The sequence below is a fragment of the Eupeodes corollae genome, chromosome 1 (assembly GCF_945859685.1).
Source record: "Eupeodes corollae chromosome 1, idEupCoro1.1, whole genome shotgun sequence".
Classification (NCBI taxonomy): Eukaryota; Metazoa; Arthropoda; class Insecta; order Diptera; family Syrphidae; genus Eupeodes; species Eupeodes corollae.
This window is the reverse complement of record NC_079147.1, coordinates 238,998,917-239,026,125: the sequence shown is the minus strand read 5'-3', so window position 1 is coordinate 239,026,125 and position 27,209 is coordinate 238,998,917. Positions and strand designations below refer to the sequence as shown.

The 27,209-nt window shown below is 34.4% G+C and overlaps 1 protein-coding gene across 1 annotated transcript in view; it reads left to right on the top strand.

Annotated features, from left to right (window-relative positions):
* The window catches only part of LOC129949337 (nephrin), a 138,314-nt gene that overhangs the window by 81,159 nt on the left and 29,946 nt on the right, over window positions 1-27,209 (top strand). Inside the window, exons 8-16 of the mRNA XM_056060738.1 lie at window positions 2,958-3,094; window positions 9,418-9,571; window positions 9,752-9,889; window positions 17,963-18,127; window positions 18,257-18,547; window positions 18,824-19,105; window positions 19,272-19,695; window positions 23,440-23,606; window positions 23,824-24,015. Of these exons, the coding sequence (XP_055916713.1) occupies window positions 2,958-3,094; window positions 9,418-9,571; window positions 9,752-9,889; window positions 17,963-18,127; window positions 18,257-18,547; window positions 18,824-19,105; window positions 19,272-19,695; window positions 23,440-23,606; window positions 23,824-24,015 (1,950 nt within the window). The remainder of the gene's footprint in view (window positions 1-2,957; window positions 3,095-9,417; window positions 9,572-9,751; window positions 9,890-17,962; window positions 18,128-18,256; window positions 18,548-18,823; window positions 19,106-19,271; window positions 19,696-23,439; window positions 23,607-23,823; window positions 24,016-27,209) is intronic.

Genomic DNA, 27,209 nt, shown 5'->3' with positions numbered 1-27,209 from the left:
TTTTGTATTCGTAAAATTTTCGAGGGGATGCATTCTTTTTCAAGTTTTTTGATTTATGAAAAAAAAGGTTAATGGCATTTTTTTCAAAAAATATACTTCTTTGGTATCACGTTACAGTATATTATATTTAATTTAATTCAATTCTCTAGCGTTTTTGGTTCGTAAGATATTTAGGGTTAACTAAAATTGGCACTTTTTTAAAACTGCTATGTTAAAAAAAACCGCCCACGCAATTTTCTTGAGAGCCCTTTCTGCATATTTCTGCCTTTTTATCTGTATAACAAAATTTATTTGAAGTCGATATCTCTACTGGTTCTTGAGGTATATGCAACGAAAAAAACGTCGCCAACGTGCGGACGTACGAACGTACTTTCACACACACACACAGAAATCTTTATAAAAATATTTTTTTTTCGACTCTAGAGACCTTGAAACTTCTAGAAATGTTAACATTTTCATTTTGACAAATCGGACCCATTACAATAGCTTCCAATAGGAAGTTAATATATTGTTTATTGATCATATCCGTTATATATATCTGAAAAACTGCTTTCAATATACCTGTGCACAAGAAAGGTCCTAAGAATAAAGTAGTCAATTACAGACCTATAGCTTAATCATCTATGATACCTAAACTGTTGGATTCTATTGTATGTAATATTTTCGTAAAAAACACATCTACAAGATCTAATTTTTTCATCGTCCTTTTCGTAAGATATATTTGAAAAACGTGAGCAAGTCGATTGAGTATTTACTGATTTTAGTAAAGCCTTTGAGAAGTTTTGTCACAATATATTTAATTTAAAACTAAACAAACAAGGTTTTAACATCAATCTCTGAAAGTGGAACTCATCGTATCTAACAAAAAAAATACAATTTTTAGTGTTATATTTAGTAACGAGTATTCCTATCAGTTTATTGTAAATTTTAGAGTCCCACAGGGAAGCCATTTAGGTCCAATTTTGTTTATTTTATTTATAAATGGCTTGGTTTCGATCATACGAAAATTCGTCCGTCGTTATTTATGCTGATGACTTTAAGCTTTTGAAATCAAATCATCTTCTGACTGTTAACTTATGCCAGAAGTCTTGTCAATATTAATATTATTTTTTATTGAACTATGCATACAAATGTACAAAACAATACTTAAAAGCTAATAGCTACCAGGGCTTCTAACTGACTTGTTGACAAATGGAAAACGATGAGTTTTACACGCAAAAAAGTTAGATTTTAATGATACCCTTGATACATGTCTTTTAAATTAAGTTTCTGTTCCTTCTGATTAAGATGTTATTCTTGATCCCAAGTTAACTTTTATTGAGCATTAAAATTACATAGTTCAGAAAGCTAGTAGATCCTAGGATTCATAAAGATAATTGGTCGCAATTTAAGCTTCTGTCTGTTTTCTTTGTAAGACCTTTACTTGAGTGTAGTTGTGTAGTGTGGTCACTTTACTAGTTCATTCATATGACAAGACTTGAAGCAATTCACATATTAAATACACTTTCCCCTTTCTCTCAAAGGCTCGCTTTAATAAACCTTCCAACACTCAGCATTCATAGAAAGTATTTTCAATTTTCTGTTATATTTTCGCATGATTTCTAAGTCAGTTAAATTTTAGTTTTATTCGTACAAGTTTAAGACTACATCAAACTATGATGCAAACAGACCCCCAATTGATTTCAATATATAATAACTTTCACTTTTGTAAAGAGCCTATAAATGATAATTTAAAATGCATTAAATCTAAAACTTTGTTCTTCAACAGCTTAGAGTAATTAATTAAGATGATAAGCATAATGCATAAATATTAGTATTTAATGAATTGAAGTAAATAAGGATAAAAGACTTTAGCAAAATCGTTTATGGTGCTGGAATCGCTTTTCGACAGAAAAATTGATCGTCACGTATTTATGTATATGTTATTTTGTATGCACTCAGCACCTTATGATATTCTACTTATTAGTGTTCTAAAAAAAAGAACATATTCTATATTTGATTATAAGTATTAACGGTAGATCTGCTCGAAATAGCTATGAATGAGATATTTTAGCGCGGTAAAAAGAAGTTTAAAACAATCTTCTCCCTTGTAACTAGCTCCACACAAAAAATCAAGTCATAATATTGCTCCGTTGTGACACGAAGGACGGACAAACAAACAAGCAAACAAACGAGCAAACAAAATCGTTTTCCCTTTTATTGATTTTGATTGAACGATAAAACAGCTAATTTGCAATACTATTTTGTATGTTAAATAAATGGTAATTTATTTAAAGCCTAAATTAAAATGAATATAGAAAATAAACGCGAATTCAATACACAATTATTAAAGAATTCATTCGAAAAATAAAAAAACAAATACATATGTAGTAATTGAGTGAAAAGGAAAATCATATTTTTTAAATGATATTTCGTAGAAAAATATAACAGCAATCACCTGGAGCTTATTTCTTTCATTATAAACTAACATGCAAAAACACATATCAATCACAAAACAACGCAAAAGCTCTGGAAATATACAGAAATATAAAATTTCTCAAAAGGATCCTTTGAGATTTCAATTAAAATCAAAAAGAAAAAAGTCCTTATGACGTCGACCGACGACAACGACGCACACACAGAACAGAAATTCTTGTTACTTGATGGTTGTAAATTATTTTCTGCATTAACAAACATCTATTCACCATCAAGCATCACCACAACCCCTACCAGTTACCACATTGATGTGATGCTACTATACTACTGCTGCTGATGATGGTGATGGTGATGAGGTATTTTATATCAAAAGTCTTTCTACGTTTTATTACTAGCATAAAATATCATCTACCTTAACCTATGCATATATGTTTATGTTTATGTTTTTTAACACCTTAAAATTCATTTATATATGAAATTTGTGTTTCTCTTTCTCTTTGAATAATAAATCTAATGCATTGCTCAAATTTTATTTTTTACAGATCCTCCTTCGCCACCTTTAATTTCGGGCTACGTCGAAGGACAAATTATTCCTGCTGGTTCTGTTCAAAAATTACTTTGCGTTTCATCAGGTGGAAATCCTTTGGCTACTTTAACGTGGTACAAAAACGATAAAAGGGTAAGTTGTTGGTGTTGTAATATTTTTAAAAACGTGTAATTTTAATAACTTTTCAAAAACTGTTTTATATGTTAGTACTTTCATTTATGACTTTGAAAAGTGCAAAAAGGGATTCCAAACTTTTGTTACATCATCATCAGGTGGTGTCTAGTCTACTGTACTCATATATGTACGAAGGTTCTAATTGGAAATTGTCTGATGTTTGTACTAATTACGTACAAGAACTTGCAATTTAATTACTTTTTTTTAAGGTTCTGGGTTTTTATTTTATTTGCACATTCATACATATATGAGTACAAAGATAAATATGAATTGTAAATGGCAGTGAAAAACTATTTTCAACTAGTTTCAAAAGTAATTAATTTCAGTTTTTATTTTTGAGAATTACTTAAAAGGTATAGAAAATGTATGTTAGAGCTTAACATGTCCTGGCCTTACAAATAAAAGTGTTGTTCGTCAGCCACACATCGAAACGAAAACATATATAAAAAGTAATATGCAAAACATACATATACCTATGTTCGTTACTAAAAGGATAAGGACACTTAAATGTCCTTTTAAACTGTTTGCCACTCTGTTTTTTTTTCGTTGCTTTTTTTTATTTTTCTGCAAGTGAAAGTCGGTAACACACATAGCTAACTGAAGCATGCCTTGACTTTTTTTTGTTAACACAACAAAGTTTCACAAGCTTCGAGGACGACGACAGTGACAGCGACATCGAGAGAGAAAGACAGTTTTCGAGAAAATGATGTTTGCCCAAGTGTAGGACAAACAAAAGTCAGCTCTCAGGATATCACTTTAGAATCGTTTGTTGGTTGCCTGTGAATTTTTGTAAAACAAATTAAAAATCCGCATTGGCGTACGTTATACTCGTACGTACTATACATAAGAACACATAGGTACACAATACATATTAAAAGATGCTATTCTAGAATAGATAGAAGGTAGGTAGTACATACTACTTTGAAATCACAGTACTGTGTAGGTAACAAATTTGTTCTTTATAAATATTAACAGCGAAACAATGATAACACAATTGTCTGTTGTTTCAAATAATTTTTCAAAACATATTCATACTCGTAAACGTTCGTTACTTTTTTGATTCGTTTCCAATATTGTTGAAAACATTGTTGTTGCGAAGGTTTGTGCTGCTGCTGTTTAATTTACACAACACAACACACTTAATACCATTTCGAAAGGCCGTAGGACGAATTCTTTTGACTTATTTGGTGCTGAATATTTTGGTCCTTCGAGCCGGATCTCCTATGATGGGAACAGACAACAGACTATCGGGTGCCATTTTCCGTTTCAATACAACTTTGAGTACCAAATATGACGGTTGCAACTTATATTTCTGGCCTAATAATGAAAAAAACAAAGAATTTCGATTAAAATATTCTCCATGAAGAGCAATACACTTTTGCATGCGTTTGAACCAATTTTCGTAGCACTTATTTTACTCCGACTGAGGTACCTCCAGAAGATAGTTTTTGAATGCATCAACGGCTTCTTCAGGAGTCCAAGAACGATGTCCGCGCAATTTTTTTAATGTGCTTCCCGCACAGAAGTCATTGGGTGCCAATACTGGGCTATACGGCTTAAGGCCCATTAATTTGATGTTTTGGCTGGTCAAAAATTCCTTTGTTTGAGCCGAAGTGTAAGAGCTTGCATTGTCATGATGAAGAATGATTCGCCTTTTCTTCTGAATTGACTGACTTGCTTTGCTCTAAAACTACTGTCGCCTCGTGACCAGTAATACCGAAGAAACAGGCTTACAGTGCTATAGGATGGTGCTTTAAGTTCATCGCAGTACTCTTGTCTTGGTAATCCACGTCGAAAGTAATGAAAAATAATCGCACGAAAATGTTAACGAGTTAATTACATTTTTTGCCCGCGATGCATTTTTCAAGTAACTGTCAAAAACACAAATCGAACTTGAATGAAACATGTTGTCAAATGTCAAACTTTCCGTTAAAAATGACACTAACTGTTACCTAGGCTAGAAATATAAGTAACAACCCTCGTATATCAAACGCTACCCTACCAGATCCAAAGCTTCACGTTTTCAAACTCCCAGTATGTGGTACTTACATTTTGTACGGTAATTATCTCAAGTGGTCGACCTCAGGGTTATGTATGTTCGAGGCAATTGATATTAAACAGACGCAAACAGAAGAAGTTGAAAAGCTCTTGAGCCTCAGATCCAAGACGGCATGAAACTTCTTTAGTATTGTGGAGAAATGTCTTCTCACAAATTAAAGCTCCCAGCTAGCATGGAATGCAATATGATCTACCTATGAATATAAGTGCACAGTTGTCAATAAACAGATTAAGGCAATTTTTAAATCTTCCGATGTGGTCAGTTGAATCTTCTAAGACCGTAAAACGTTTGCAGCGTAACATTACCGACTGTATTACCGGGCTCAAAGCAGGAAAGGAAGCCAACTCTTAAAAATGCCAAAACAAGGATTGTATTAGGTCATGGGTGTTGCCGAATTGGTCTTGCTGCTACTATTATTTTGAAACCACAATTCTTATTTTTGCAAATAACATTTTCTCTTCACTTCGCACGCATGTGGTTATCTTAAAAATTGTGCTTTAACGATAATTCGCCTTTCAATTGGTCCATTGGTAAGCTTGATGTGTGGCATGTGGTTGGGTCTTCTTGAAACCACATGCCATTCAAGTCAGCTCTTCTATTTTGCGCAGTTAAATCACTCAATATTCACATTAACGTTGATCGCATCATCTTTGAAGAAATTCCGCCAGCCCATATTCCGAACCAAACAGTCACTCCTTCTGAATGCATTGGTAGCTTTTGTAATGCTTTTGGAGGCTCTTCTTTCAAAAAATCTATTACACAAAGTTCTTGAAATATGTGTGTTTGAAAAATATGCTGAAAAGAGTAATTTTTCAAATTTGAGTTGATAACTAAAATCGAAGCTCGTATTCGAAAAAGATTAAGTCTTAAACTAAAACAAAAGAGAAAATTAAAAGGTTGAAACAGGTCTAAAAAGACTTGTGGCTAATGAGAATTTCCGGAATCTAAAAGAGAAACAAAAAAGATTGAAAAACTTCGAGAAATGTTACTTGAGACTTGTGACTCGGTCGGAGAAGGATTTGGCGACTCTTGCGATTGTACCCGTTCGCCGTTGTTTCTTCTCCCAGCATCTCCCTTTTTGCCTTGGGTCTGGAAACCCGAATTGCTAGCTTGGCTACAACGAGGTAGTGGTCCGGGTCAATATTAGCTCGTAGGAAAATTCGGTCATCAATGATACTGGAAGCGTGTCTAGCCTCGATTGCAATTTGGTCAGTCTGGTTTACGTTCAAAAAAAAATCAAATGGGGTGGCGCAACAGTCCGTTGTGAACCAGGGCCTAGTGACTTACAACTCTCAACCATTCCTGTGTGCGAGTACTGTTGTCAGGAATGGAAGGGACCTACAATTTAAGGCCGAATCCGAACGGCTAGTTTGAGAAAGCACTTTTTCATGACAAGAATTACTCTTGAAGGATTTGTCAATTCCTCGCAAGAGGCAGTACCCGCGAAAATTAATTTTTTTTTTTAAATTAAGCTGGCACAGGCAGGGATTGAACCCAAGACCCCTTGCATGACAGTCCAGTCTGGTTTACGTTAGAACTCCAAATTCCTTTCTTTTTCCGATTATTCCACCGAAAGTCGCTTCCCTTTTCTAGCTTGGTATTTAAATTTTTTAAAAACAATTTAAATTCTGCTGCTGTCCAAGAATATATCTAGTGTCTTCACCTTTCTCCTCTGTTGGGTCATACACGCAGTTGAAGCTTATGTTGGCGAATTTAGTATTAACGTGGATTGCCGTGATAAGCTCACTCACACTGTTGGAACTCAAGACACTTTGTCTAAGTCTATAACAAATTCAAACCCAAATAGTCACGGCCTTTGTTCTCGGTAACTGGCCCCGTGTCGTCCATCCCATCGCACTTCATGGGTGGCAGTAATATCTACCTTTTAGGTAGGACTTCCGATAATAATTCGGCTACACGAGGTCTGTTAAAAGACCTACAGATCCCTTAATCGGTAGTGGGTTGTCAACATTGAATCCATCCGCATCCGAGACTTGTCAGTGCTTCCCAATCAGATTTAGGGGCTCCTCATAGAACTGAACTCCGAATATATCATAGAAGCCTTATAACGTGTCCTATCTAACATGGAACTGTAGATCCCACGGTTGATTACATCTCGGGAATTTCTCAACTGCTGTCTGAACAAGGAGAGGTGCCTTAGTATAAACACCTCGGTGGTTGAAACCCAGTTTCCAGTCGATGTTCACCATAAGGAAGTGAGAGTTGTTGGACAGAGTTACATTTTGAGAAAAATCCTTTCGACGCTTGTGTCCTCTAAGATCCACACCATTTGAACATTGTTTTTGGGATTTTAAAATATAAGTATCCTACTGTTCTATCTATCTAATATGTATTTCAAAAACGGGTCAAAATATTTAAAAACTTCTGTAAGCTTAACTTAAATTGTTATAAACTACGGGGTGGGGCGTGGTTACTTCCTTATTTTAAAAAATCTTAACACAAAAAGTAATGGCTATAATGATTTAATTATTTTTTCTGTGTATAGAAGTACATTTAAAGTTGTATTTTATTTGGTTTGAAAAACGACATCTCGAAGGTCTTACAATTTTTTCAGCATATCTGTGCTTATGTGTGCTTATGACGAAAGGTCTTTGGACGATCAGTGTATACAAACGGCGATAGTGCTGGCCACTGAAGATAGCCTTTAAGAGAGATGAGCCGTTCGGAGAAGTGTTCACGCCAAATATTCATTGACCTTCTTGCCGTGAGAGCTGGGGCGCCATCCTGATGAAACCACACTTCCCCTACATTAATTTCTTCATCTTTGGGCAGAAAAAAATCCACAATCATACTGACATAACGTTTAGAATTAAAAAGAATCATGGGCCAATAACGCCGATTCTGGATATTGCGCACCAAACAGTCTCACGTTCTGTATGCAGAGGCTGTTCATGAAGTGCTCTCGGGTTAGTGGGGCTCCAACATCGCATGTTTTGTTCACACATCCTGAAAAATGGAAATGTGCCTCGTCACTAAAGAAAACAAGGGCGTCCTGAGGCAGGTTTTCGAAGAAGTTGTTAAACCACTGCCAATTTATATGGGTGAAAATTAAGTTGCTCATGAAGAATTCGTCTCACTGTGCGACTAGAAATCTCTAAAGCAGCCAAATGTGTGTGTGCAGATCGCCTAAGGGGTTTCAAAACCACCGCCCTTACCCTTTCGATTTTTTCTGGAGTCCTGACGGTTCTGGAGAACCATTATGTTTTTTCTGCACACTACCGGTATCCCTGAACGAGTCCACCCATAAGCAATTCGATTTCCGATCAGGCACACGACCTGTAGGTGCGGCATTGAAATGGTTTCTGAAAGAACGCTGAACTGCGATGATCGAACGCCTGGAAAAAAAGTAGGCCTTCACTGCGAACGCGCGCTCTTGCCTTGTCCACTACATTGTTGACACTGAACTAGTCATAACGAAAACCTTAGATAACGTGCATTCGAACAAGCTCAGTTGCGAGAGTTTCAGATAAGGAAGTAACCACGCCCCACCCTGTATAAGGATTTCAATAATATCAATCGAGGTCTTGAGAATCACGCATATGCTTTTTCGTAAAACTTTTTTATTTATAGGTGTGTTTTTGATCTTTGAGTAGTCTTCGTTTTAACAGTAACTGAAAAAATATTTAAAGCTAGATTAACAATCTTAGTTATATTATATTTTTTAACAGTCCTGTTTATTTTTGAATACATTTTTATTAGAAATCATTGTGAATGCACATATGTTCCTTTTTGTTATTGTTGTTCCTGTTGTCTTGTGTCTATGTGTCCTGAGAGTTTGCTTAAACACAAAACACAAAAAAAAGTGCCACACTACACAAATATAATTGGAGAACAAAGGCAAATCTTGCCGTAGGATAAGGGATTACCAACTTCCGTTTCAATGCTTTCTCAGAAAACAAAAAATAGTCCTTTTATGAGCAGGCTAAAGGTTATATTTTTTTCTATTTTATTTTTATTTTTGTTGTTGTTTTATTTTGGGTTCAACGTTTTAATATGTTTTGGATATAAAAGTGGAGGTTTTCGAGATCAAAAGATGATTGCTTTTTTTCCATCTTCTCTTTTTCTTTTTTCAAAAAAAAAAAAAAATACAAAATAAGATAACAAAAGTTCTTGAATGTGAATAGAGAGAGGTTTTTATTCTGTTTCTATTTATGTTTTTATATTATTCTTATGTTTATATTATGTTGTATTATCATTTCAGGTGAACTCTGTCATTCGAGCAGGCGATAAGTCTGTTTCAGCTGAAATAACAATCCTGGCAAATGTTACTGACAACCAAGCACACTATCGATGTGAATCCCACAATAGTGCCACTGAAATTCCTTTATTTGAATCTACAACTTTAAGTGTACACTGTAAGTAGATCTATTTTTTCAACCCTATCTTTATCCTCATCATCATCATAATCATCATCTTTGTCGTCGTCATTTTAACATTTCTTTAAATTTCAAATTCAAATTAAATCTAAATTTAACTCGATTGAAATTCCTTCTAAAGTTCGTTTGGATGATTGTTTTTATTTAATTTGATTACAGTTGCACCGGAAACAGTGAAAATTCGTGTTGAACCTGAAGAATTAAAGCCTGGCAGCGAAGCAACCCTTGTCTGTGATTCCAGTTCGAGTAATCCACCCGCGAAGCTGTCTTGGTGGAAAGATGGTATTCCAATCGAAGGTAAGAACAGTAAGAGTCGATCATTCATCATATAAATATGATTTTTATTTTATATAAATTAAGTTTGACATTTTCATACAAATGTCAAAAATCATAATGTGTACATCTAACTCTGACTCAAAAAATCTCAAACAGCATAGATGAAGGATTGTTCAAATTGTTTCCGTTCCAGAAATTGTTTGAACATTTCAATCAAGTTTACAAGGAGGAAAATTGATAAATGTATGTTTATGCAAATCTTCATACCTTTTGGTTCGCATATGATGAACATTAGTGTCATGGGCGGATTTAGGATTTTTAGTATTTCGCCTTGGCAATTTTATAGTGTTTTAACTATGACCCATGTGTTCTTTTCCATTGTTCGTAAATTTCAAAAATACCACTTGACAATTTTATCATTTACAATTAGATTGACGGTTTTCTTTTGAAGCAACTCATTTTATCTCGCTCTCACTTAATGGTGATAATACATCAAAATGAATCGCCGCAAAACAACCGTCAATAAACTTGAATTAATTGTCAGTTTTCATTTGATGACAGTTAACACTTTTGACAGATTCATATAAATATCGTTTTCAACTTCTTACATTGAAAGATCAACAGATGTTTTTCAAAAACAATGTTCAGTCTTAACAACCGTTTCTAATACCAATAAAACTCCCACTTCCGGAAACGCTGATCAGTTTAAGATTGATCTCAACTTTATTCTCAGTACTTTAATGAAAAAAGATTATTTTTGAACCGCACATAAAGAATGTGGGATGCTTTATTTACCTTTTTCCCATTCCATTTGGATATTCAAAGCTTTGACCGATGTAAATTGATATTTTCTCTTGAATCCTAATCTACGGAAATTTAAAAACTCACAACCAGCACGGCCGGCGGTGCAGCGTAAGGTTTATAGTTATGTGTTTTTGAAATCTGTGCATTATTGTGCATTGTCTCACTACACAAAATATTCTAAAGTGAGCCATACACATCGCACACCAATGCGTCAATCAATACATATTCCAAAAGTGCGTAGTAAAATTTAACTTAAGAATGCAAAAGAATGCATAAGCTTAAGGTGAATACAAAGACTTTAAAAGAATACAAAGACTTCAAGCGAATGCAAAGATTCCAAAGTAATGAAAACAATTCAAATGAATGCAAGGATTTCAAAAGAATTCAAAGACTTCAAAAGAATGCAAAGACTTCAAAAGAATGCAAAGTCTATAAAAGAATGCAAGGACTTCAAGTGATTGCAAAAGATTTTGAGTGAATGTAACAAATGCATACAGTTTCAAACGATTGCAATCAATTGATTGCATTCAAACGATCTCTTTGGGTGAATTCAATCAATGCAATCTTTATTTTGAAGCCATAAAAGATTGAATTCTTGCCTGTTTAATACCTATGTGATACACAGTTTTAAACATACATTTTTTTCAACAATTTTTATTTGAAACCTAGTTTTCATAATAGTGAAACAATTGCGTATTTTTGTTACGTTTGTGACACTTACCTTATTATCTTATGTAAAAAGAATTATTTACTAAAAAAACTGGGCCCTAATTTAAAATCCGCTATTGTTTTATGCCCTTTGTGGCGTTATATGATTCGTATGTTATTTCCCATGTGAGAAGCGCTGTCAAGAAGTTTATTATTTTTTCTCTGAAAATTCCTCTAAACGCATCATACATATACGAGTATGTATTGGTATTGGTTCTCAAAAAGTTTTACCGTTCATTTTTCGCGCGAATGAGAAAGTGCAGTCTGTTGAGAATTTATTAAACTTATGTATATCTATGTTTGGGTTATGCAATGTTGTGTATAATATGTATGGAATGAAATATTATAGAGATTTGATTTTCAGAGTTAATAATAATAATTCTCCGTTGACTTTGGTTTTGAAGTTTGTTTTGATTCTTTCAGTTGTTTTTTATTTTGTATAAAGTTTTGAGTTGGGCGCCATTTTTGTCTTGTTTTGTAAAAGAAAACAGATGAATTCTTGTTTGTATTTTTCTTTTTTGGATCTTCGTTCTTTAAAAGTTAAAGAAATTGCAATCCATAGATTATAAACGTATAACACGTTTATAAATGAACCAGAAATTAAATTTACAAAATATTTGAGAATATTTCCAAAATTGTTTTTTTTTTTTCAGACATGTAGTTTTCAATCTTAGAAATATTGTTTTCCGAATTAGTCTTTTTGACAGCTGTCACTTGATTTATGCCGAGTTTGGTTTGACATTTCATAATAATTAGACTAGAAGATTTCAAATTTAAAAATAATTATCAAAGAATGCTTCGATTTGCGTTACGCAACGAAAAACTTTTGTTAAGCGTATTATCGCTGTTTGCGTGGCACCAAGATCATGTGATTTTTGTTTTCAAAAATACTTCCACCAAATTTAGTCCAATTGATTGAGGTGCGAAACAGATACCAAGCAAGGTGCATAAGAACTATAAATAGCTTCTATTTCAGTGAAATTAATGTTGTTCTGAACTCTATTATAAAAGAAGGACTAGCAGCTTTCGGAAATACAGCTTGGAATCAGAAGTTGCTAGGGTTGGAAAAAGCAAGCAAACCATCCTGGAATATAGTTAAAGTTATAAAAAAAAGAAACTTTCATATTACTGCCTAAAAGGAAGGAAGTAGTTTAACGATAACGGGATCTAAAAAAGCAGATGCATTAGCAACGACTTTTTATGGTAATTGTTAGCTAGCAATGCCATTACAAAAATTACCATTGAATCTGTTGTTTCTCAATCAATAAGATTAATTAACTGTAATACGTCTGATGGTGTAAATTCCTTCATCACGATTGTAGACATCAAAGATGTTGTAAATTCTTTGAAAACAAGAAAGTCTGTTGGATTTGATAAATTACAAAAATCTTATTTGAAAAATATGCCAAAGCTGGGAGTTAAATTTTTATAAACACTTTTTAATTCTTGCCTTAAATTGGGATATTTCCCAAATGGATGGAAAATAGCGAATTATATACCAATTTTAAAACCTGGTAAGATAGCTAACTTGTCTGCTAACTACAGACCGATTAGTTTGCTGAGTTCTCTTGGTAGATCAGATTGATTCAATTAATGTTTTGCCTTTAGAAAAATTTGGATTCCGTGCATGTAACAGTACTGTGCAACTTTTTCATCGCATAACAAAACACATAAAAAGTAATTTAAGTGTAGGAAAAAGTACGGGTTTGGTGTTGCTGGACGTTAAATAAGCTTTTGATTCAGTTTGGCATGAAAGACTATTACATAAGCTATTAATTTTCAATTTTCCTATGTACCTCATTAAAGTTATACAATCGTTTTTGTCTTCAAGAAATTGTGTTGTGTCCATTAACAATTGCCTTTCCCAAAGCTTTATTTGTGTCGCAATGCTGCTCCAAAGATCTGTACTTGGTCCAATTCTCTACAATGTGTTTACGTATGGCTTTCCAAGCTTTCTTCACCTACCTGCGAGCGCCGCCTGGGTCGCGGTCTTTCTCTGCTGCGGCGTCCCTCGGGATTGGGTTCGAAGACCTTCCGGGCTGGAGCGTTGATGTCAATTCGCTCTACATGACCTAGCCATCTAAGCCGTTGGACTTTAATTCTGTTAGCTAGGTCAGTGTCGCTGTACAGCTTGGTCAGCCTGTTAGCTAGGTCAGTGTCGCTGTACAGCCCGTACAGTTCGTCGTTATATCTTCTCCTCCATTCTCCATCTATGATGCATACGGGACCAAAAATTACCCGAAGAATTTTTCTCTCGAAGCATCCTAAGACGCTCTCATCTTTCCTTAACAGGGTCCAGGCCTCAGCGCCATAAATGAGAACCGGTATGATGAGTGTCTTTTAGATGGTGATTTTAGATGCTCGAGAGAGGACTTTACTTCTCAATTGCCTTCTAAGTCCAAAGAAGCAGCGATTTGCAAGAGTTATTCTTCGTTTGATTTCAGCGCTGGTGTCGTTATCTGTGTTAATAGCGTGCCTCAAGTGTTGACGCTTAAGTTTTTCACAATTCTTTCCAGAACGATAATGCAGAAGTCGCATGACAGTGCATCACCTTGTCTAAAACCTTTTTTGACATCAAATGCATCGGTGAGATCTTTTCCGACCTTGATAGAGCAGCGTGCATTCTCCATCGTCATTCTGCACAAACGGATAAGTTTGACAGGGATGCTAAAACTAGACATTGCTCTGTGAGACTCTTCCCTCTATAGGTACTGTCATACGTCGCTTTGAAATCGATAAAGAGATCGTGGGTATCGATTTGAAGTTTCTGGCTTTTTTCCAAGCTCTGCTGTAGTGTGAATATTCGGGCGGTATAGTAGACTTTCCTGGTCTGAAGCCACACTGGTAAGGACCTATCAGTTTGTTGACGAACGGCTTCAGTCGTTCACATAATACGGCAGAGAGTATCTTATATGCTATGTTAATTAGACTGATGCCTCTGTAGTTGGCGCAGTTAAGAGTGTCTCCTTTCTTATGAATCGGGCACACTATGCTGAGATTCCTTTCTTTGGGCATGCTTTCTTCCAACCATATTTTGCAGAGGAGATGGTGCCATCTCCCTAACAAGTCATCGCCTGCTGCTTTGAATAGTTCGGCAGCGATGCCGACAGCCCCAGCAGCTTTGTTTGACTTCAGTTTAGATAAAGCTATCTTCACTTCGTCGAGGTCGGGTAGGGAATTTTTGATCTGCGTCGCCTAGGTTCCCTTACAGCGGAATTCGGTTCGTCATCGCCGTTATATAATTTGGAGAAGTGGTCACTGCGGTTCTACTTCTATGTTCCGTTAATCGTCTTTACAGGCTTCGGTTCGTGGCTGGCACCCTTGGGAGGTTTTTTTGTACCTTTTGGTAAAATTTTCGAACCTCATTCCTATTGTGACATCCCTCTATCTATCTCCTCGATCGCGTTCTTCTCATGCTCTCTTTTTTTCCATCTAAGAAGCCGGTGTTCCTCTCTCCTCTTCTGCTCGTAGCCCTCGCGACCAGCTCTGGTCCTTTAAACCAGGGGTTTCGCTGTGGTGAAACCTAGCATTTCAGAGGCGGCATCTCTGATGGATGCAAGGCAATGTTGCCACTGGTTTTCAATGGTAAAAGCAGGCAGCATAGGACTCCTTAAGAGGTTATTAGAGACTCGATCGGAAAAGGACATGGCAATCTCTTGCGATTATACTGGAGAAGTATCGTGCGTCGATCGCAATGTGGTGAATCTGGTTGCAAGTTGGATCGATCAGGAGATTTCCATGTCCCCTTCTGGATATTGAGATAAGTGAACTGCGTACTAGCTACCAGAATGTCTCGCCCGCAGCGAATCCGTTGTCGGAGGTGGTGTCGTGAAGGATGTATCTCCCGATTGCGCCACGAAAGATGTCTTCTCTTCCTAGCTTGGCGTTAAAATCTCCTTGGACAATTTTAATATCATAGCCAGGGCACTGCTTATGTGTCTTGTCCAAGAGCTCGAAGAATATGTCTTTGGTGTTTCATCTTTCTCCTTTGTTGGGACATGCGCGCATATTAGGCGAATTAGCTTTGATGCGGATTGTCGTGATGCGCTCGGATAAACCGCACCTTACAGGACTGGGAGACTTTAAATTTGTTAGAATAAGCTTCTCAAAATGATGCTAAATCTTCCCTGGTGTTTTTTAACAATCGATTTGCACGCCTTAGCCAATATAGTAATGGTTTCTATGAGAATCGTAAACGCACCCTTTCACTATTTATCGAATCGTCAATTTGTTCAGTAAACTCGACATTTTCATCATGGAAGAATACACGAAAGAGCTACGCCTGCAAAATAGAAAAATTTTCTACCAAAATTTGGATCCGGTGACGGCAACTTTAAGAGTTAACTCTAATTTTTGGTCGTAATTCTCACTCTAATAGACAGGCAATAATAACTTAAGTTCAAAAATGTGAGAACACATACGAGTATGTATAATATGTGTAATTTTACGTTGTCAGTGAGACAACGGGTTGGTCAAAATGTTGAAAATATACCTGTTCTGCAGACGTCCTTGGCAAACGATCCATACCAGTCAATTGCAAGGCGTTATCAAGAATTGAGCATTGCTTAGACCATAAGCATTAGGAACATAGCTTACACCAATATAAGATCAAGTAGACGCAAGAATTTAAGCTGAAGGACCATATAGCGACGCACGAACGTTCACCCAGAAAAACTAATTACAGTCTTTTTACGGTTAAATGATGAAATGACATCCCAATTTTCATGTATATTAAACTAATGCAATCTTAATATTGGAGGCATATCATAAAAGATTGCATTCCCAACGGATTGTATTCTTTTACATGCCTGTGTTTGGTTATTGGCAAGAGCTCGGAATTTAGTTTCATCTTGTTCGCATTCTTTTTACTTTCTGCAGAATTTAAAGTCTGCTGCTAAAAAATTTGGTGTTTTAATGAATCCGAAAATACTCTTATAGTGTACATCAAAACAATCAAAATATTACCCGTGTTTTGTTGGCATTTTTTAAATAGTATAGTAGAAAATTCACAAGAAAACCCATCTTCAGTAACCAGATTTTTGTATTTAAAAATTTGTTACAACTTTCAGAATAATAATAAATAAAACAAATAAAAGAAAGTTTTGTTAAAAGCAAAAGTTTAAAATAACTTCAGGAAAAAAAAAACTAACTAAAACTAATAAAATGGACAATTCTGAAGAAGAAATGGTAAGAAACCATTTGGAAATTGAGATTCTATAAAAAAAAGTTCATTTCAATTGCCGCTTTGACATAAAGTAAAAACTTCAAGAAGGTGGGTTCGTTCGTAGACTGCTACATTAACATGAGCTTGAAGCTCGCTTCAATTGTTTATATACCTGAATCGAGTTGAAATGAAGTTGATTCGATTCCATTTCGGTCTGGGATCGAAGTCCAGTAAAAACGTGTGAGGAAGAACCTGTGTGGTTGCATTAGGGTCTGTTTATTTGCATGTTTGTGTACAAAAAATATAGTATTGTTTTAATCAAATTAAAAAAAAAAATTGCACATGGAGTTGTAGCATATTCTTATATGGTGTTGAACTATCCAGTTCTTCATTGTCAAACTATCTCACTTGCACTTCATAAGAAACATCGGACAACCATTTGCATTTTAGAAAGTGCTGTCAAACATCAAAAAGATTTATTTAATCTAAACTGAAATAAACCTCTTCGGTGGAAACATACCAAAACTTAATTATCTTTTCTATTGTTTTCTCTTGCAAAATAAGCCCAGTTAGTACATTTTCAATTACAAAACTAAATAATATTAACACTAACAGATTGATATTTTTCCCCAATGGAAAACACATGATTCCAAATGCACAACTACTCAACGAACACAGCCATCACAAATGCAACGTTAATCTTACCAACATTGAGAACGAAATCACATAAGATCCGTTCGAGACTCGTATAAATGTCGAAAACCCATCCGTAGGAAGATTTTACTTTAACTTTTATCGGTAGCATTCATGTAAAATCCTACTATACTATTGATAGATTTTCCAACAAAACACGGGTATTATACGATTCTAAAAATATTCCTATACATAAATGTTATATGCGTTTTTGGAGTAAATTGTGTTATTTAATTATTTTTTTCCGAAGAATATTTCAGATTCACTTGAAACGTTTTAAAAAAAAGTTTTCTCTTAGCTCTCTAACTTCTGTCTTTTTTTAATTGAAGCCAAAAAGCGACGAAATAAACGTTACGACATTGACTGCTTCTTAGTAATTGAGAAAATGTTATTCAAAAATTCTAAGAAATTTCATTTTCGTTCATCTTATTTAACAATTGCAAATATTATTCCAAAATATAGTTTTTAAGATTCTGTGAAAAACAAAAACCTTACACATCAAATTGAAACCTTTCAAAGAATATATATAGAAAGTCATTATTAATTTCCTGATAAAGTATTACGAAATTGTAATTATTCCCAAGAACTTACAAACTTACAGAAATCATCTATAACGACTAAAGCTTAACTCTTCAGGAATATTAAATTTACTCAATCATTTATGAACATCCATACAAACCTTTTATATGTACAATAAATTTTCTATCTTTTTATCAATATTTCAGGAACCAAAAATCATTCAAAATCTGGATTATGGGGAGGCACAGTTTCTACATTGAAACTCAAAATCAATGTTACACAAGAGATGAACGGAGTCGTTTACACTTGCCAGAGTTCAAATGAAGCCCTTCAACGAAGCGTACACGAGGCTATAAGTCTCGATGTCTTATGTAAGTATAGCACACACCCCCCAAGCAAAAATATCATCATAAAGTCCAGAAAATCGAAGCTATTGGAAAATATCATTGAAAATCGTTTTCATTAATGATGGGTTTTATTCTTCTTCTTTTACCCCTTAGATGCTCCAAAATTTGTTCCTCCACCTTCATCGACTGTGGTAGGCGTTGAGGGCGAATCAGTTTATGTTCCATTGATGGCAAATGCAAATCCAATGTCAATTAAATACGTTTGGACCAAAGATGGTCTACCAATTGTGTCCAAGGCCGGGGACGCCATAGATCAACGAATATTTTCAAATGGCTCCACTCTCAATATTACAAAACTACATCGCAACGATGCGGGTGTATATAAATGTGAAGCCTCCAACACTCAAGGAACTGCTGTCATCAATATAACTGTCATTGTCGAATGTAAGTATCTACACTATATATACTCTATGCGGAGTATACATCAAGGATAGACGTCATTTTTGAACCTTGTCCTTTTGACAAGGATGAGAAACTGCGAAAATGTTCGTTTTCAATCGAAATTAAAAAAAAAGAAATGTGTAGAAACCTCCATGTTGTACCTTCTTACGTTTATATATATTTGCGAGAGTTAAGTACAACGAGTGATGAAAAAAGAATATATATATAATAATGATAAGAGACATATTGTATATATAAAATATATATTCTATATTTTAGATGGAACCGCAATCAAATCGGTTTCGGAAAATGTCGTGGTGAATCCTGGCGAGGATGCAATGCTGTCATGCACAGTTGAGGGAAAACCATTAAACGAAGAGCATGTTAAATGGGAAAGATTGGGTTATAACATGAGTGTAAAGACATCAACCGCATTCGCTAATGGTACATCGTTCTTGCACATAAAAGGCGCCCAACGTGAAGACGTTGGAAATTTTCGCTGCATTGCTGACAATAGGGTTGCGAATCCAACAAACCGGGATGTTCTTCTAATAGTTAAATGTAAGTACTCAAACTCATACTCACTCGCATATTCATATCCTGCGAGAAGAAACGAGTTGTATTCGTATTCGTATTCCCAATAGTCTATTATTCTTATCAATAAAACTTAATTCCATGTTCAATATATGTAATATGAATATCTTTTATACTTACATGATGTGTATAGTTGCTCCAGAGATCGATAAGTCACCTACATTATTGCGAGCTGCTAGTGGAACTGGTGAACGAGGACGATTGCCGTGTCGGGCACAAGCTGCCCCCAAGCCCTCATTTAGATGGATGCAATCCGGCAAGGAACTGAATATTAATCGAACATATAAATATGAAGTCGAAGAGAAGAAAATTGATTCCTTAACGTACGAATCGATTTTGATTATTGAAAAAGTTGCTCCCGCTGACTATGGAGCATATGAATGTGTGGCCAGAAATGAGTTGGGTGAGACAAAGGAGAATGTTCGATTGGAAATAACGTCACCGCCTGAAACACCGCTTAGTTTAAATATTCTAAATGTAACACACGATTCTGTGACAGTTGCCTGGACGCCGGGTTTTGATGGGGGACTGAAGGCGTCTTATAGAGTTCGTTTTAGGTAAATATATTCTCTATATTATCTCGGGTTTATGTGATTTTTAGTTTTTGCTTTTGAATTTCTGTTGAATTTATTATTAGCGATAGTTGAGAGGAAAAATGGTATAAAAGGTTGTGACTGATAATATGATGTCACCGAAGCATTTAAGTCCTTAATTAATATAAAGTAGCTTAGTGGTGTTACTTTTAACTACATGAACATTTAATTTTCATACTAAATTTCAAACACGGACTCTTCCTTAAACTGTTTTGCTATGATTCTATTAGAATGGTAATAAGAATTAATTATTGCTTTTCAGGTTTCTCACCAAAAAGTGGTATTCATTGAGATAGAGCATTAGTTAAAGACAATTTTGATCTGAAATGAAATGTCAAAGCTAAATCTTGTAAATTAAATGGTGCCTTTTAGTAAATATTTGTCAATTATTGTTAAATATTTATTTAAACTATCAAATTTATGAACATATTGTTCTTGAAAAATTTCTCATGGTAGATTTAGACGAGATAAGATTGGTTTTCATTATCTAACTTAGAACAGATTTATTTACAAAGTTAACAAAAAAGCTTACTATTGGCAAAACATAAAAAAAATGTTATGTTTAAATTTGATTTTTATCAAATAACATGTTTAAAAACATTTATTTGTGATTCCATTTCTATAGAGAAGAGCTTGTCGGCAGAATTGAAATAATTTAAACTTGATTTTGTGTTGATACAAGAATTTTCTTAAGAAATGGACATCTTCCAACAAAGTGAAAAATAGCTTCTGTTTCATTTAAATTCCACAAGAGGTACATAATTGTGTAGGCCTCCTCTATGAGGTACACAAATCTGCTCCATAAGTTCACTTCTTAACTTTACCATCATTGATATTTCGGAAATTCTATAATCGTCCCTTAAACAGTTTCTCTTTTCAAAGTTATGATTAAGTTGACAGTAGAGCTGCCTGTATAGAGATCCTTTTGCGTAATTCATGTATTTCTTCCACTGGCTAATATCCACTGTGGAAATAAGCTGGTACAGAGAAACTTTTAAATCGTCGTGGTTAATATAATTTAGGTTTAGTAATTCTTTTCATGAAAAGTGCTTCCTCAAATTAGACGTTAGGATTCGGCTTAAAACTGTATGGTTTAGAGCTGGGGTGGAATCGGCTAAGGTGATAGTTGACTATCATTTTGTTGATAGTCAAATTGACTATCATTTTCATTTCGTCTGTGAAAGATGATTCAACTATTTCAGATTCAAGTTGTCAAAATTCGTTGTTGCTTGGTTAAATTTTAAATTGATTCTTATAAAATATCTAAATAAAGGTTTCAACTTGGCTGATTTTGAATAAAATTCTTACTTTTCTTGCTTTTTTCGAATGTCGTGTGCTTTGTTGGTCACAGGAATGTGTTTTTTTTAAGAAACAAAGTTAACTAAGAAAATTTTTTAGTTGTTTGTGTAAGCGTCTGGTAGCTCTATTCGGAATAAACATATTTGTTTGAAAACGACTATCACATTTTTTTGTGACAGCTTTTTAGGTATCAATTTCACTATCACCTTACGTAGATCAAATGCGATTATTTTGACTGTCAACAATCACCTTAGCCGATTTCAGAGCTGTAAGTCACAAGGCCCTAGTTTTCAACGGACTGTTGCTCCACCCAAAAAAAAACTGGAAGATCTTTCCTTGAGAGTCTATTAGTGCTTATCTTCATACCTCCCAGAATGTAGTCAAGTTATATTTTTAAAGTTCTTGTGACCAAAGGTTTAGTGTATTTGAAGGCAGATGAAAAATGTCTTTTAATAAAGTACCGTAGAAGTTTCTAAACTATTTCGTACTGCTTCGTTGCCCAAGTTTGTGCCTTGTAGAACATGACTAATTCCGATACTGTTGCAAATATCTTACTGTAGTCTATACTTTTGTTCTGAAAATATCTATTGCAAATTGCACTAATTTCATCTATAGCCTTGTCTAGTTTCTCTTTTAGATGAATTTTCATACTTACATTTTTTGTTAAGTGAACTCCAAAGTATTTTAATTCCATGGCCACTTCGATGCTCTCTCCGTTACAAAACCGATTTTCGTAGAAAAGCGGTTGCGGCCTCCTGCACGTTTGAAAATAAAAATGTTGGACTTATTCAGCTTCTCCATAAAACTCCAAAACTTACAGTATTGATTTAAGCGGTTTATCATTAACTGCAATGATTCGGATGATACTGCCAAAAGTACATTGTAGTCCACAAAAAGCAACGATTTTATTAACCGGTGAAGACGATGCCACCTAGTAAGAAGTTTACAAGGACTTTTATAAACAAGTGAAACAGACAGGGTCTCAATTTACAGCCCTGTATGGCTCCGGATTATGTTTTAAAACCTCTTGATAGCTCTTCTCCATTCCATACCTTAGCCATTGTGCGTGCGGATGATTTTAAATAACTCTTCCAATCGTCAATGACTTGCTGTTACTATAAAGTATTTTTAAAATAAAATATGCCTCTATAATTTGACAGCTCGGCCAAACTCCATTTTTTGTGAGTTGGGAAAATGATGGACTTCTTGAATTCTATTGATATCACTACTCAAATTATTTTTGAATTATTCTACCAATATCAATTTAGCTTATTAATGGTTGTCGTGTTAATTTTGAGCTCGAAAGAGTGCGATTGCAATACTTAATGTCAGTTATAGTTTCAATACACAAAATAGTTTACTTACTTTTTTCCAGTCTTATTAAATTTTCAAAAAAAAGTATTTAAGTTCAAAAGCCTTTTATAGCTAATACCTTGAAATTTTTCAAGAGCTTTTTTTATTTCTTGTGAGTACAATTTTTTGATTTGATCCAAATGAACAATCCCTTACTTCAATATTCCGTTTAAATATTTTCAATACCTTTCTTATTTATTTTTCAAGAAATCCTTAAAAGTCTTAACTTGCTCCATATAAACCTTAAAAGAACGTTGAAGTATTTATGGTAAAAAAATTCTAAAGAATTACAAAATTGTATAAAAGCTATTTTTGTTCGCCTTATGATTTCAAAGCCTTGACATTAAATCAAGTTTTTGGAAAACATTGAAAAAAATATAAATAAAATAGATCGGAGCTTGGATTCAGAAACATCACTAAAAATCAACTCTACCAAATGAAGGAATTTCATTCAGTTTTTAAAAACCTCAGCAAAGTCAAATGAAGAGACATAAGTCATCTCATAACTTATGAGAAATTATACGAAAACTTATTGAGATAGAGATTTCGATGTTTCAAAATCATCACAAAATATATGTATTGTTAAGAGATTTGTTGTGTTTTAACTTAGCCAAAGACGAAATTTAAACTCAAGACATCTTAGCAGAAATAAAAATGTAATTTTTCCGAAAAGTGTTTTATACATAAAATAAAAAAAATATGTTGCGCAACAGTCCTTTGAAAACTAGGGGCTAATGAGTGCGAGTCATGTCAGCGATGGAAGGGACCTACAGTTTTATTCCGAATCCGAACGGCAAATTTTTTCATGACAAGAATTACTCTTAAAGGATTTGTCAATTCCTCCCAAGAGGCAGTATCCGTGAAACAAGACTTTAGATGGCACAGGTAGAGTTTGAACCCGAGACCTCTGGCATGATAGTCCAACACACTAACCATCACGCCACGGGTACTACAGTTTTATTTTTATACATTTTTCCTAAAATCACCCAACATTTATAACATAAGTCAATCTTAATTAATGTTAACTAATGTATATCACTTATTTTCTAATTCCAGGGAAGCATCTTCCGAACAGTACAAGTACATTGATGGCCTACCCAACAGTCACAAATTAACAATATCTAATCTCCGCATGGACACATTGTATCTATTCTCGGTTATGGCCACTAACGAACTTGGTAGCAGCAAGTACTTACCCGATCTCCAACGTGCCCATACAAAAGGTAATATTTGCGGCCGCATATTAATCCGCATAAAAACATACCTTATATTAATTTCGACTTTAACAACTAATCGCTGATGTCAAAGACATAAAGCCTCTCCGATTAATATCTCCTCTCTCTCTCTCTGCACCTCTGCTCTGGCAATATTTTTTAATAAGTTGTGCAATTATGTGTTATTTAATTTTACTGCTGCTTTTAATACATGGACTTAAAATAGAAGCACCACCTCCATCGCAGCCAGCCTCATCGCTTGGTGGTCCACCAACAACCAGTTCGACGCCAATAGGTGGCACATCGGGGATGTTACTCCTTGTTGGCGTGGCATCTGGGATTATCGTAGTATTACTCAATGTTTTCATAATTGGATGTTGCTTGCATAAGCGCAATCAGAAACGGATGAAGCGCAGAGGTATACCTATGTCCCACATTATTCGAGTAACATACTTTCTATACGAGGATAGAAAATGCATTACAGGATTTTATTTTATATACATACATATATTTTTTACGTCAAGGACTTTTTGTTATACATGTATTAGAGTTTGCCAATGGTTATATATTTCTTACTTATATATTCCATGACATGAATTATTATTATCTACATGAATTTGACAGTTGCGATTAGTTTTGATTTTCCTTGAATTATCCTTTTTTCTTATTTGATCTCTTTTTTGTTCTTAAAATACATATTTTTGATTTTGGTTTATTTTTATTTTATAAATTCGAAAAAAAGGACTTGAACTATTGCCAGCGGAGTACACTGGAACATCAAACACTCCGGATTTGGTTATAATTGGCATTTCTTTGGCTGCTTTTGGTTTTTTATTGGTTAATGCTGCTTTAGTTGCGTGGTTTTTCGTTCATCAAAAACGTAAAAGAGGTTTGTTTTTTATTTTTATTTATTTTTTTATTCTTTTGTTGATTTATGATTTGAAGTTTATTTTGTTATCCTTGTACTAATTCTATATTCCATACAAATATGGTTTCTCCCTTCTGTGAAAAAAAGAAAAAGTTTTGTTTTTTTATTTCGTGGAAGTGGTACTTGCTGTGTTGGTGCATGGAAAAAAGGATCTTATGTGAACGAAAGTAGGTTAACGTCTGTACCTCCGAAGGTTTCATAAGCTTATTCCTCTATCAAACAATTACGTTCATATATGTTCGAATAGTATTCGAGTATGTATCAAAGCACAAAGTGCAGAAAATCATAAATAAAAGTGCCATTTTGAATTTAACGAAAATATCAACTTTGAAGAGACGTATCAAGCTCTTGAAGTTTAATAATATACAAAATATCATACAGTGGCTCCCACGACTAATCAAAGACAAAGAGAATGTACGTTTTCATAATGCTATTTCTTCAAGAAAATGTATACAAATATAGCAGAACTTAATCGTCATTTTATAACATTTTTAAGCTGAAATTAATTTTGAATGTAAAAAAAATTGCACTTCAAGTTATTAATTAGCGAAAACGTAAATATTTAGATTTCTCGGTCTTGTTTTTATTCTTAAGAATCTTAAATTTGTAGTCTTTAAATAAGAATTTCCTTTAGTGAGAAATTAAATTCATCACAAATCCATTCTACTCATATTGGAACTTTATAATTTTAAGCATGTGAGTAAGACTAACTTATTTACTTTGAATTACAAGAAGGCTGACTTCATTTCTTTAAATAATTATTATAATTCCATAAATCAGATGAATATCATCTTCAAATCATTTTTGCTTGACGGTGTTCGGTGGTTCGTTCCTGTGCCTGTGGTTCAAAAGAGAGCGTCTTTTAAATGTCCTTGGTTCAATGATAGGCTTAAAAATGTGGGGACCGATTAATGCAAAGTTTTAAAGAGATCTAAAGTATCAGGTAACGCCGAAGATATAATTCGTTTTCAACATCTAAGAAGTTAGTTTGATTTTTTTAAGCAGCTTTCTTTATTCACTATATACAGGGTCTGGCAAAAAGATCTCCCATATTTTAAAAGGCAATGACAAATAAATAAACTATACTATGCCATTTTACATTAAATAAAATAATTACTTAGTTTTAGATATAATATCCGTTAAATATTGTACTCTATTATTAATACATTTACGAAGCCCTTCCCGGAATTTTTCCATTGCTCGTCGAGTCATTTGTGGTGTAATGGCTACCGCTTCCTAAGTGATTGCCTCCTTAAGTGCTTGCAAAGGTGTTGGGCGACGAGTGTAGACTTGGGCATTTAAATGTCGGCAAAGAAAAAAAAGTACCTTGGTGGCCAGGTAATATCTCCTCGTAAAGAAAGAAGATGCTCTCGAAACATCTCTCTCAAAATGGTTAGTATGAACACCGTGAAATGGTTGTGGTTCTTAATAAACTGATTTAAATTTGGTTGGATTAAGGTGACAGTAACGATTTGCATTAACTGTAACTTTGCCCATTTTCTTCGAAAGAATACGGACCTAACACACCAAATTCAGCAACAGCACACCTAACTGTCACATAAGGGCTGTGAAGTGGTCGTTGATGAATTTCTTGAGGGTTTTATGTTGCCCAGCATCGGAAATTTTGTGTACTTACAGTATCCGATAAATGGAAATGGGCCTCGTCAGACGAAATTAAAACAGCACCAACGGGAATGTGTTGCAGAATGTCTTCACAAACAGCTCTGCTAGTTTCAAAATCTCTCTCACTTAATTCTTTTGCCATCATCATTTTGTAGGCGAATGAAGATGTGTGTACAAAATTAGTCTTACACTCCTATCAACAATCCAAGGGCATCTGCTGAACGCCTCGGAGATTGCTGAAAGCTGTAAGACTTACACGTGCCATATTATCCCGTATTGTTGTGGTCAAAGGTCGGCCAGACGATTTTCTCTTTAGCGCAGAACCCGTTGCTGTAAAGTTTGATAACCAAACTTGAATTGTTTTCTATCCGGAACAGGATCATGTCGTCCAAGTTGAAATCGAATGCGTGCCACGCCATTATGATTAAAAACGGCACGTATACCACTATTTTTCGATAACCTTAATACCATTTTATCTATAAATAGCTTTAAATATAAACGTCTAAAAATACAGGAGATTTTTTTGCCGGACCATGTATAAGTTTAGTTGAAAGAAATATCAAATATAATTCTAAATCTGTTTGGCTTTTTTGAACTCAAACACAAAAATGCGTTGCATTCCATATTTCTTGATACAATTCGTTTGTAACATTTTTTCAATGAAACTTAAATGTGGACGTTACGAATACATCCTACAGTGATTTAAATAAGGTATTAGTTCTCCAGTCTATTTCGAAGTGTTTTCTTGATAGACCAAGAAGTATTTGGTGGCTGAACTCATCTTGATATAAATATCAAAGCTAGTAGATTACCTAAATGTGTCATTTCACTTGATGTGTTAAAAATAGTTTTTTTTTTAAATCGCTTGTCACTGGTGTCTTTTTAGAATTCTTAAGCACTCAATTAAAAACTAAACCAGTCTCATTACTTTTTTAAAACTTGGATTTCAATAAGCTCAATTTCTCATTGAAATATATTATGACTCCAAGAGAGCATAATTCCATAAAAAGCTTATGACTTCTTACAAGAAAGCTTATGACAATGGGATTTAAACTTCTTTT